At 43.2% G+C, this 13,806-nt stretch overlaps 1 protein-coding gene across 2 annotated transcripts in view; it reads right to left on the bottom strand.

Annotated features, from left to right (window-relative positions):
* gabrb2a (gamma-aminobutyric acid type A receptor subunit beta2a) overlaps window positions 1–13,806 on the bottom strand; it is a 267,997-nt gene that overhangs the window by 41,765 nt on the left and 212,426 nt on the right. For both annotated transcript variants that reach the window (XM_072590566.1, XM_072590567.1), the window contains one exon: window positions 11,707–11,789. In XM_072590566.1, coding sequence (XP_072446667.1) covers window positions 11,707–11,789 — 83 coding nt within the window. The remainder of the gene's footprint in view (window positions 1–11,706; window positions 11,790–13,806) is intronic.

Here is a 13,806-nt window from a genome sequence, read left to right as displayed (position 1 = left end):
TGGGAGAGGTGAAACCTGTACAAACTGGATGGGTTACACCTGGGCAGGACTGGGACTGATGACCTTAGGGGGCTACTTGATAGAGTGGTTGAGGAGGGTTTAAACTAGTGTGACAGGGGGATGGGAACCACAGCAGTACGATAGCAGATGCAGAAATTGAGGGAGAGTTGGAAGTCAAGGCAAACATTACTAAGAACAAGAGCAGGCAGGGAAACACTAATGAAACTCAGTGCAGGCTGAGGAAAGATTGGAGTGGTACTGGAAAAACACAGCAGGTCAGGCAGCATCCAAGAAGCAGGAAAATTGATGTTTCGGGCAAAAGCCCTTCATCAGGAATGAGGTTGGGAGCCTCGGGGGTGGAGAGATAAATGGGAAGGGGTGGGGCCACCAGATGGCCTCTTCCTTTGAAGACTGCAATTTCCCCTCCCACCTGGTTGAAGATTCCCTCCATTACATCTCATCCACGTCCTACACCTCTGCCCTTGAACTCCACCCTTCCACCCGCAACAAGGACAGAACCCTCTGGTCCTCACCTTTCACCCCACCAACCTCCGTATACATTACGTTATCCTCTACCACTTCTGCCACCTACAAACGGACCCCACCACCAGAGGTACCTTTCCCTCCCCACCCCACCTGCTTTCTGTAAAGACCATTTCCTCCATGACTACCGGGTCATTTCCACGCCCCCTAACGCCTCCCCTCCTGGTACCTTCTCCTGCCACCGCAGAAATTGCAAACCCTGCGCCCACACCTCCACCCTCACCTCTGTCCAAGGCCCCAAAGGAATCTTCCACATCCATCAAAGCTTCACCTGCACTTCCACAAATGTCATTTACTGTATCTGTTGCTCCCGATGTGGTCTCCTCTAATTGGAGAGGCCGACTGCCTACTCGCAGAGTGTTTCAGAGAACATCTCCGGGACACCCACACCAATCAAGCCCACTGCCTCATGGCAGAATATTTCACCTCCCCTCCTACTCTACCAAGGACATGCAGGTCTTGCCCTCCTCAATCCCCATTCCCTCACCACCAACACCTAGAGAAAGAAAGCCTCATCTTCCACCTCGGAAACCTTCAACCCCATGGCATCAATGTGGACTTCATCAGCTTCCTCATTTCCCCTCCCCCCACCTTACCCTAGTTCCAACCTTCTAGCTCAGCAATATCTTCATGACCTGTCCCATCTGCCAATCTTCCATCCCACCTATCCACTCCACCCTCCTCTCTGACCAATCACCTTCACCCCCACCTCCAACCACCTATTGTACTCTCAGCTACCGTCTTTCCAGTGCCACCCCCCTCCCATTTATCTCTCCACGCCTGAGGCTCACAGCCTCATTCCTGATAAAGGGTTTTTGCCCGAAACATCGATTTTCATGCTCTGCGAATGCTGCCTGAACTGCTGTGTTTTTCCAGCACCACACTAATCTTGGCTCTAATTTGCAGTACCCATTTCCACATCACAGGCTGAGAAAAGCCTACCATCCTCACCTCATTCTACAGAGGGTTCATTGAGAGTACCTGGAGCTGCTGCATCACTGCCTGGTTTGGGAATTGCACCGTCTCAGATCGTAAGGCCTTACAATGGATAGTGAGGACAGCTGAGAAGATCATTGGGGTCTCTCTTCCTCCATTACAGATATTTACTCCATACACTGCATCGCAAGGCAAAGAGTATTGTGGAAGACCCCACACACCCCTCACTCAAACTCTGGCAGAAGATACCAGACAATAAGATTTCTCACGGCCAGACTGTGCAACAGTTTCTTCCCTCAAACTATCAGGCTCCTTAACAGAGTACAATCGACTTTTTTCTCATCTGAAATTCTTATGTATTGCTGCTAGATAAATGTCCATTATTCATCATTCTTCTGTTACACTGGAACCTGTGTGTTTTGCACTTCTTATGCACTTTATGCTGAGTACGATTGTATAGTTTGTGCCGTCTATGTAGCACCCTTAGTACTGGAGGAACTCTGCCTCCTTTTTAATACATCAGCTGTATATGGTAGAACTGGCCAATAAAAGCTACTCTACTCTACTCAACTCTAAAAGAGGAGGGGAGGTGGTTAGTACTTGGAACTCTGACATTATTGCAATTACAGAGACTTGGCTGGAAGAGGGAAAGGACTGGCAGTTCAATGTCCCAGGATTTAGATGTTCCATGTGTGACAGTAAGGGAGGTAAAAGGGGTGGGGGAGTTGCATTACTGGTACAGCTGCAGTGAGGGAGGATACGTCAGAAGACTTGTGAAGCGAGGCATTATGGGCAGAACTCAGGAAGAGGAAAGGTGAAGTCACAATGCTGGGGGTATACCACACGCCTTCCAACAGTCAGCGGGAGATAGAGGACAGAATATGTAGACAGATTTTGAAAACAGCAGGGTTGTTGTGCTGGGTGATTTTAACTTCCCCTATATTGACTAGGATTCACTACGTTCTAGAGGCTTGGATGGAGCTGAAATTTTGAGGAGGGATTCTTGACACAATATATAAACAGTCCAACCAGTGAAAGGGTTATACTGGAGTTGGTTTTGGGAAATGAGCCTGGCCAGGTGAGTGTAGTTTCAGTGGGGAAGCATTTCAGGAGTAGTGACCATAATACTGAGTTTTAAGATATTCATGGATAGGGATAACAGCAGTTCTCTGGCGAAGGTGTTAAATTGGGGAAAGGCAAACTATAAAAATATTCGGCAGGTACCGCATTCGAGGTGGCTGTTTGAGGGTAAATCTACATCGGACATGTGGGAGTATTTCAGGAGTTCAGGAGCGGCACATTCCTGCGAGAATGAAGGGTAGGTATGGCAAGTTATGAGAACCTTGGATGACCAGCAATATTATGACCTTGGTCAGAAAGAAAAAGGAAGCATACGTAAGGTTTCGGAGGATGGGAACTGATTAAGCCCTTGAAGTATATAAGGAAAATAGGAAAGATGGATCTCAGTTTGTTTGCTGAGCTGGAAGGTTCATTTTCAGATGTTTCATCACCACACTAGGTAACATCATCAGTGAGCCTCCAATGAAGCATTGGTGTTATGGCCCACTTTCTGTTTGTGTTTAGGTTTCCTTGGGTTGGTGGTGTCATTTCCTGTGTCGGTGATATCATTTCCTGTTCTTTTTCTCAGAGGGTGACAGATAGGATCGAGATGTTTGTTGAGAGAGTTCCAGTTGGAATGCCAAGTTTCAAGGAATTCTTGTGCGTGTCTCTGTTTGGCTTGTCCTAAGATGGATGTGTTGTCCCAGTCAAAGTGGTGTCCTTCCTCATCTGTATGTAAGGATACCAGTGATAGTGGGTCATGTCTTTTTGTGGCTAGTTTATGTTCATGTATTCTGGTGGCTACTTTTCTGTCTGTTTGTCCAATGTATTGTTTGTTGCAGTTCTTCCAAGATATTTTGTAAATTACATTCATTTTGCTTGTTGTCTGCCATAGGGTCATTTAAGTTCATTAGCTGCTGTTTTAGTGAGCTTGTGGGCTACCATGATGCCAAGAGGTCTGAGTAGTCTGCAGTCATTTCAGAGTTGTCTTTGATGTAAGGGAGAGTGGCTTGAGTTTCTGGGCGTGTTTTGTCTGCATGTTGGGTTTGTTGCTGAGAAATCACGGTGTGTTCATTGGGTACCCATTCTTTTTGAATACGCTGTATAGGTGGTTTTCTTCTGCTCTTTGCAGTTCCTCAGTGGTGCAGTGTGTGGTGGCTCATTGAAATAACATTCTAATGCAGTTTTGTTTGTGGGTGTTGGGATGTTTGCTTCTGTAGTTCAGTGTTTGGTCCATATGTGTTGTTTTCCTGTAGATGCTGGTTTGAAGTTCCCCATTGACAGTTTGCTCTACTGTGACATCTAGGAATGACAGTTTGCTGTGGTTTTCCTCCTCTTTTGTGAATTTTATGCCTGTAAGAATATTATTGATGGTCTTGAGGGTTTCCTCTAATTTGTTTCATTTAGTGATGACAAAGGTGTCATCCACGTAGCGGACCCAAAATTTGGGGTGGATGGTTGGCAGAGCTGTTTGTTCTTAGCAGAGGCAGTAATGCAGAGACTCTAACAAATAGCTCTTTGTTCTTTGATACTTTTTGGAATGGAGGGCTGTGGCTAGTGGTATTCCACAGGGATCAGTGCTGGGACCTCTGCTGTTTGTGGTCTACATAAATGATTTGGAGGAAAACGTAACTAGTCTAATTAATACGTTTGCAGACGATACAGAGATTGGTAGAGTTGTGGATAGTGAGGAGGGTTGTCAGAGGATACAGCAGGATATAGATCAGTTGGAGGTATTGACAGAAAAATGGCAGATAGAGTTTAATTCGGACAAATGTGAGGTAGTGCATTTTGGAAGGTCAATTACAGCTGAAGTTATACAGTGAATGGTAGAACTCTTCAGAGTATTGATATACAGAGGGATCCGGGTGTGCAGGTCCACAGATCACTGAAGGTGGCAGCATAGGTAGATAAGGTAATAAAAAGGCTTATGGCATGTTTGCCTTCATTGGAAGGGGCATTGAGCATAAAGATAGACAAGTTATTTTGCAGCTTTACAGAACTTTAGTTAGGCCATGCTTGGAATATTGCTGCAGTTCTGGTCACCACACTATCATAAGGATGTGGATGCTTTAGAGAGAGTACAGTAAACATTTACCAAATGTTGCCTGGTATGGAGGATTTTAGCTATGATGAAAGGTTGGTTAGTCTGGGTTTGTTTTCACTGGAATGCAGGAAGTTAAGGGGCTACCTAATAGAAGTTTATAATGGCATGGATCGAGTGGAAGGTATGAGACTTTTTCCGAGGGTGGAGGGGCCAATTACGATGGAGCACAGGTACAAGCTGTGAGAATCGAGGTTTAAAAGTGACGTGCGAGGTAAGTTTTTCACACAAAAGGTGATGAGCGTCTGGAACATGTTGCCAGAGGAGGTGGTGGAAGCAGACACAATACCAGCATTCAAGAAGCATTTGGACCAATACGTGAATAGGAAGGGAAGAGAGGGCTGTGGATCCAGTATGTGAAGACAGTTTTTTAATATGGAAGGGCAAGATGTGGTGGCATAGGCTTCGAAGGCTGAACAGTCTGCTCCTGTGCTGTTTGTTCTTTGGTGCTTTTTTCTTTGAAAGGGACTGCCCTTGACAGAATGGTTGCATGGACAAATGCTCATATTTCTGGGTAGATATCAATGTTGTAGGTGCACTTAAACAGGTTTGCTTGGTCTGTGGGATTTGGGGAAGTTTGTCCTGCAGCTTACATCTTCAATATTGTAGCTGAAGTATTGTCAGGACTCATAGCCTGTGCAGTACCTATTGTCTACAGCTGCATCTTAATATCACTTGGAATGAACTGAACTGCAGAATAACTGGAAGAAGATGCAAGTACATCAGCCTTATCTTTTGTGCTGATATGCTGGGCTCCTCTATTGTTGAGGATGGGAATACTTGTGGACTCTTCATCTCCTATTAGCTATTTAATTGTCCATTACCATTCATGTAACTCTTATGACAGAATGTCACAGGACTGCAGAGCTTAGATCTGATTGTTGTTTAAGGGATTGTTTCTATTTTTTGGTAAGCAAGTAATCTTGTGTTGTAACTTCACCAAGGTGACACCTCATTTTTAGATATGTCTGATGCTGCATCTGGGATGCTCTCCTGCACTTTTCATTGAACCAGGTTTGCTCTCTTGGTTCAATGATAATGGCAGAGTAGGGTCATTGCATTATAGATTGCAGTTGGGTACAATTCTGCTGATACTGTTGGCCCAAAGATCCTCATCGATGTTCAGACTTGAGTTACTAGATCTGTTCAAAGTCTGTCCCATTTAACATTGTGGTCATGCCACACAATGTGATTGAGGGTATCCTCAATGTGAAGACAGGACTTTGTCTCCACCAGACTTTGTAGTACTCACTCTAACCGATGTCATCTCAGACACAACTGCAACAGGTAGACTGGCAAAGTAAAGTAGATCTGTCCCTTGCTGGCTTCTTCACCACTTAACACAAATCTAGGCTAGGAGCTATGTCACTGCTAAGCCACTCTTGCAAAGGGCTTTGAAGTCCCCCATAGTAAAACCTGTGCCCTTAATCGCAAGCACAATCTGAAATTCTCTCATTTTTGATCTCACTTCCCTGGAGGATCCAACTAGGTCAGTAAGAATACTGAATAGTACTGTGTTATGCATTGCTCGTTCTCAATACCTGTTCCCACATTCATACCTAGGTGTTTCTTTGATGTTTGTCCAAAAAAAGTGTTTTAAATATAGTCTATTAACTTATCCTCCACATTACTTTATCAATTGGTTTGCCTAGTTGATAAGATTAAAGTCTCCAATGATTATTGCCCATGCTTGATATTTACTCCTTTGATTTGCTGTTATGTACCCTGTCCAATGCTCTAAATAATGGAGGGAATCAATGAATTTATAGCCACCAGTGCTTTTTATCACTACAAAGTTTTGTCACATTCAAGAATAAAAAAGCATAAGAAACAATAACAGAAGCAGACCATTCATTCCTCAAACCTGATCCGATATTAGCTACGATCACCACTGATTTTCTACACTGCACAAATCCTTTGATTTCTTGAGAGATCAAAAATGCGTCCATCTCAGTTTTGAATAACAAGGATCCACAAACTTTTGAGACAGACAATTGCAATGTTTCAGAGCTCACAGTGAAGAAATTTCTCTTCACCTCAGTTTTAAATTATTAACCCTTAATGCTAAAGCTCTGTTCCTGTGTTCTAGACTCCCTGGCAAGAGGAAACAATCTCTTATTTTCTACCCTGCCAAGATCCTGCAGAATCTAGTATGCTTCACAGAGTAAGACAATATAGAAATAGACCTTTGCCCACCTTCCCCCCACCCCATCTATTCTGATCAACAAACACCAAATTACACTAATCCCATTTTCCTGCACTTTGTCCATAGCCTATTATGCCCTGGCATCCTGATGCTTCTTAAATGTTGAAGGAGTACCACCCTCCTCCACCCTTTTAAACACAAGATTCCCATGTTTTTATCACCATCTGGGTGAATTTTATTTTTCTTAGACCTCCCCTAAACCACCTACTCCTCAGCTTTAAACTTATACCATATTGTATTAGATACATTACCACGAGAAAAGATTCTCATGACCTACAATCTATGCCTCTCACAAATTCATATACCTTCAGAATTTCCCGCCTCAGCCTCCTCTGCTGTAGGAAAAACTAACCCAGCCTATTCGGTCTTGTTGTGGTTCTGTTCGCCGAGCTGGGAATTTGTGTTGCAGACGTTTCGTCCCCTGTCTAGGTGACATCCTTGTGCTTGGGAGCCTCCTGTGAAGTGCTTCAGTGATGTTTCCTCTGGCATTTCGGTCTCTCCTCATAACAGAGACTTTTCATCCCAGGCAACATCCTGGTGAATCCCCTCTGCACCCTTTCCAGTTCAATCACATCCTTTCAATTGTGTGATGACCAGAACTATACACAGTATTCCATCTGTGACCAATCCAATGTTTATAAAGTTGTAACAAGACTGCCTTGCTCCTATATTCTACACCCTGGCTAATGAAGGCATGCATCCCACATGTCTTCTTCACCACTGTGTCTACTTCTGCTGATACCTTGGACCTATGGACTGGGACACCACAGTCCCTTGTCCCTCAGGACTCCCCGTGGACCTATCATTCAATGTCTATTTCCTTCCCTTATTAGACCTCCCAAAATCCATCACCTTACACTTACCAGAGTTAAATTCTATCTGCCATTGCTCTGCCAAATTTACCAGTTCATCCAGATCAGGCTAATTTGACACCATCTTCTTTATTATTAACAACAACACCAATTTTCATGAAATGACAAAAATACTGATTATACCTTCTACATTCACATCCAGGTCATTAATGTATAATAAGCAGCAAGGATCCCAGCATCAATCTCTGTGGTACACCACTGGTCACAGGCTTCAAATCACAAAAATAACCATCCACCTTTTGCCTATTTGCAAACCAGTTTGCCAACTTGCCTTGGGTCCAATGGATTCCTACCTTTTGGACCAGTCTTCCATGTGGTACTTAAAGGCCTTACTGAAATCCATGTAAACCACGTCAAGTGCACTCCCCTCATCAATATAATTAGTCACCTTTTCAAAAAATCAAATTAGTCAGATATGATTTTCTGCCAACAAATCTGTGCTGACTATCCCTGATCAATCCTTGCCTTTCCAAGTGTTGATTACTCCTGACCCTAAGAATTTGTTCCAGTAATTTCCCTACCACTGATATCAGACTAACTGATTTGTAATTACCTGGCCTATCCCTGCTGTCCTTCTTGAAGATAGGAACCAAATTTGCTCTCCTTCAGTCATCTGGCACTTTACCTATGGCCAGCGAAGTATTAAATATATCCAACAAGGCCCTAGCAATCTCCTCCCTTTGTAGCCTGGGATACATCTCAGCAAGCCCTTGACAATTTATACATCTTTATGCCTACTAAAACATCTAATACCACTTCCTGATTAATCTTATGTTCTCAAGCCTCACCATCCCAAATGAAATCTTCACTGTCCAGACTGTCTTTGTCCTTTGCAAATACAGATAAGAAATATTCATTTTAAGACCTCACATGTCTACTGGTTTCACATACACACATTGTCCTTTCATCCCCTGAAGGGCCCATTCTTCCCCTGGTAATTTTCTTGCTCTAAATGTACCTTTAAAATGCCTTGGGGTTTTCCTTAATCCTATCTATCAAAGATATTTTTTACATTCTCTTTTCCCTCTCTAATTTATTTTTCTAAGTACCCTCTATGATCTCTATAGTCCCTTGTTTATAATCTGTATTTAACATATGCTTCATTCTTTTTGTTTGCAAGCCAGTTTTGGAACCAATATGTTAACATGTCTTGGATCCCATGGATGAGATCACTTCTCATTCTTCCAAATTTCGAGGTTTATAGCAATATGTAGTAATAGGTTAACCCTCCCATCCCAGTCTTTTACAGCCCCTAAGTATATCTTTCCTTAGATGTGGGTAGTAAAACTGCATATTACTCTAGGCATAGCCTCATCAAAGTACAATAGATTTAATCCACCACTAGTAAAGTTAAACAGGCTTTTTGCATTTCTCATTGTTTGCTGTATCTGCAGGCTAACTCCATTCATTGTAATGAGTACAGATAAGTCTCTTAACATGAACATTTAAAGGTTTTACACTGTATAACAAGTATTCTGTTCTTCTACTTTGAACTACCAAAGTAAGTAACCTCACCTTTAAGATGTCAGGTTTTAGCTTACATATTAATAAAATACAGGGGAACCTCGATTATTGGAGTACCAATTACCCGAAAATCGGATTATCCGAAGGAGATCTTGAGTCCCGATAGAAACATTACATCAAAGGGGTGTTTCCAACAGTGATTGGGTCTTTTGTTATCAGTGATTAAACAGGCATCGTCTCCAAATGACTGACCTCCTGTCCTCTCTCTCTCTGCCCACACTTTCCCTGGAGTTCTGCAGAGGGGTTTTCCCTAAACCCCCCGCCCTTCCCCAGATAATCTCTCCAACAATGTCTGTACAGGGCAGAGGTGGAACCTGTCAAAGAGTTGCAGTAAAAGTTGTGTGTGCATGCGCGCGCGTGCGCATGCGTGTGTGCGTGCATGCTATTTGGAGACTTACCCCACAAAGGCAGCAGGAGTCTTGTTGTTGGTGTACAGTCTGGCTGTACCAGAGAGGGGATGAGGGCAGTGCTGGATGGGGATGGGGGCGCAGGTGGGGACAGTGTTGGACAGGGATGGGGTATGGCGGGACCAGGGGCAGTGCTGGACAGGAAGGGGGACAGGTGGGGGGTGGTGTTGGACAACGGGGAGGCAGTGTTGGATGGTGGCAGGGTTGGACGGGGTTGTGCGGGGGGACGGTGTTGGAGTGGGCACGGGTGGTGTTGGATGGGGTTTGGGGGCAGACGGGAAGGGGGTGTTGGACGGGGATGGGGCCGGGTGCAGTATTGGATGGGGGTGGGGGGTGGGGATGGCAGGGGCAGTGCTGAACTGGAATGGGAGCGGTGTCACGCGCGCTGCGTGCTGCTGCAGTCTCTTGAACGGGGAGCAGACTTTAAAAACTCCGAGCCCCAAAGGAAAGACATTTAATCGTTTAACTGAATAATCAATTATCCAAATGAAATAGTGCCCACCCATCTTGTTTGGATAATCGAGGTTCCCCTGTTAACAATTTCAACTAGCTATCATGACGAGTTCTGAGCTTTCATCTTTGCATTTATTCTTTATTAGATCTCTATTCTGACTATTATTCTATACAACATAGATATATGTAAATAAGCAAATGGAAACAAGAAAAAAGATTTTTGTTGCTAAATGAGATTTTTCCTTCAGTTTACTCAGTCATAGAGTAATACAACATCTTCAGTCCAACTCATCCATGACAACTAGGTTTCCCAAACTAAGATTAGTCCCAATTGTCTGCATTTGGCCCATATCCCTCTAAAACTTTCTTATTCATGTACATTTCCACATGTCTTTTAAATGTTGTAATTATACCTGTACCTACCACTTTCTCTAGCAGCTCATTCCATATATGCACCACGCTTTGTGTAGAAAAAGTTGCCCCTCAGGTTCCCTTCAAAACTTACTTCTCTCACCTTAAAACTAGTTTTGAACTCCCCTACCCTAGGGAAAAGACCTTTGCTATCCACCTTATCTATGCCCCTCATGATTTAAAAAAACCTATACAAGGTTAACCCTCAACCTCTTATGTTCCAGGGAAAAAAGACCAAGCCTATCCAGCCTCTCTGTATAACTCAAACCCTCCAGTCCTGATAACATCCATGTAAATCTTTTCTGTATCCTTTGCAATTTAATAATATCCTTCCTTCTTCAGGGCAACCAGAACTGTATTCTATACCCCAAAAGTGGCCTCACCAATGTTCTATACAGCCCTAACATGACATCCAATGACATCCCTCTGAGCAATGAAGGCAAGCATGCCAAACCTTATTCAGCATCTTGTCTAATTGTGAGGCCACTTTCGAGGAACTACATACCTGAACCCCTAAGTGGCTCTGTTTGACAACACTTTCCAGAGCCCTACTATTAACTGCTAAGATATTCCCTTAAAATGCAGCACCTTGCATTTATCCAAATTAATATCCCACTCTTCAGCCCATTGATCCAGCTGATCAAGATCCCTTTGTACTCTTAGATAACCTTCTTCACTGTCCAATATAACTACTAATTTTGGTGTCATCCACAAATTTACTAAGCATTATTCTTATATTCTCATCCAAATTGTTTATATAAATGACAAACAACAGTATACCCAGGACCAGTCCCTGCAAAACTCTCCAGTCTGAAAAGCAACACTCTCTCCTATTGATACACCAATTTTCTAACCAGTTGGTAAGCTCTCACTGGATCCCATGTGATCTAACTTTACTAACCATTTTATGGAACCTTGTTGAAGGCCTTGCTAAAGTTCATGCAGACAATGTCTACCACTCTGCCCTCATCTATTTTGTTGGTCACATTATCTACAAACAGCCTTTGCCAATCAACATTTGAAAGTTCCGGTCTAATCCCATGAAAACACTCATTTAGTAAACAGAAACAGAGTTGCTAAACGTTACCTTTAAACAAACATGAATTAAATTTTCATGCTTCATTGACTTGTTAATAAAGTTGAGTGCTTGTGCTGAGACTCAGGAGTGATGTGAATGAATATAATACTTACAACTCTCTATTTCAAGTGTGCAGTTCTGTTGATCAAGTGGATATCTTCGCAAGTCCATCATGCAAGCAGCTGTTGTGGTAATTCTGCAAAGTAAATGATAATTTTGTAGCCAAGCATGATATGCTGTTTCATTGGACACTCTTTAAAACAAAACTGAAGTTTTTGTGAGCGGTGTGAGCTTCAAATTCACAGACATCTCAGCTTTCAGAACATTAGCTTTGATATCCTCAAAATAGTTGTAGGACATGGGTTTAAGGTTGTAACACATTTGTAATTTGGTTATTCACTGGCAAGGTTCAGTAAACTAAGTTTTATTGATCCTGAACTCTGCATGATGTGTCAGCCTTAGCTCAGTGATGACAATCTCACCTCCAGGTCAGGGGTTAAGTCCTACTTCAAAGTCTTAAGCTCTAATGTATTTGCCTGTCATTGTGCATGAGCATTTTGGCATTTTCACTTCTTTAGCTGCAAGCCATTATTTGGAGTATTTTATAATCAAACAAGAAGCTTTCAGCTTTTCCTATTTTGTTTACATCCATGCTGCATTTTGGGTACAAATCAAGAACAAAATAATATCTTAAAACTGGAGACTTCTGCTTCTCAACATTGTTAACTAGTTATTTTTTTGAGTTGTTTATTATTAACATTGGTAAAACCCTGAACTTAATGTATTACTTATTTGCTATTTTCCATGCGCTGAAAATGTCTTGAATGTCTTAAGGGTATAAGAGCCATGGTTAAGGAAACAAAATTGTGTTAATGAAGGAGACCCTCAAATAGGTTTCTGAATATGAGAAGAAAGGTGGCAAGTGATCGAAATTGAACTGAGAATATTGGAGGCTAAGAGTGTAATGGCTGAAAGCACAACTATGAAAACAAAATGTGAGCGGACGAGAAAAGGCAGGAGGTGGCTATGGTGATAAGGTAATGGGAGACATGGAAAAATTTGAAAACATCAATGAGAATTATAGAATCAACTCGCTTAATGTTGCAGCTTGTTATGAGTTGTACCACTCTTGAATGAATTGAAGATGAGAAATACAGTGCCTAATTCTGACAAAGAAAGGGAAACTCTGTGTAGGGCAGCAAGAAAATTGTGCACTGCTACATATTGGCATTTGCAGCAGTTGATATGAACGGTCTTAAATATACTGAATGACTTGGCTTCCAAGCCCTCTGTAGCAGTGAGTTCCACAGATTAACCACTCGTGGACTGAAGAAATTCCTCCTCAACTCAGTTATAAAGGGTCATCCCTTCATCTGAGGCTGTATTTTCAGAATCAAGACTGTAGGCCGAACACAAAGCAAAACCTTACATTTTTGGGCCAAATGTATAGATAGTGTTATCGGGTATCTTTGCAACATTAAGTTCAATGCATGTATATTATCTATGGGCAGCAGAGCATAACATCAAAAAAATACTAGTAAGTTGGTTACCTTGTCCCAGACCAAAGGCTAAAAGCAGAGAGCTGAAAGCGTTAACCAATGATAAAATGGTTTCAGTTAGAAGTAAAAGGCAAAGCCAGGAATGTGCAGAGTGATTGACACAAAACACCACTTCCGTCCCCACCAGCGCCACTCACCTGCATTCTGCTGACATGCCCCCCACAGACCTCACTATCACTATCCCCACCCCCCAGAACCCCGAGGGGAACACTACCCCTGCTCATGACTCCACCCCCAATCCCCCCACCATCACACCCACTCCAGTTACAGGTTCCGCCCCCAGTCCCAGCTCTACACCCACATTAGATCCCAGCTCCCAGCCCTGCCGAGTTTTCACCATCCCCCCAGACCTCCCCCTCACTGAGGACGAACGATCAGTCCTCAGCAAAGGACTCACCTTCATCCCCCTCCGTCCACACATCAATGAATTTAATACACGCCGTGACGTCAAACAATTCTTCCTCGCCTCCACCTCCGAGCTTACTTTCACAATCAGGATTCCCGTCCACCTTCCGAGGACCCCTTCGCCCATCTCCAACACACTGCATCCACCTGGATACCCCGCGCTGGCCTATTACCTGCCCTCGACCTCTTCATTTCCAACTGCCGCCGGGACATTAACCGCCTCAACCTGTCTACCTCCCTCCCCCACTC

Source organism: Chiloscyllium punctatum, chromosome 20 (genome assembly GCF_047496795.1).
Source record: "Chiloscyllium punctatum isolate Juve2018m chromosome 20, sChiPun1.3, whole genome shotgun sequence".
In the NCBI taxonomy this organism is placed as follows: Eukaryota; Metazoa; Chordata; class Chondrichthyes; order Orectolobiformes; family Hemiscylliidae; genus Chiloscyllium; species Chiloscyllium punctatum.
The sequence above is the reverse complement of the archived record's forward strand: the minus strand, read 5'-3'. Positions and strand labels throughout refer to the sequence as shown.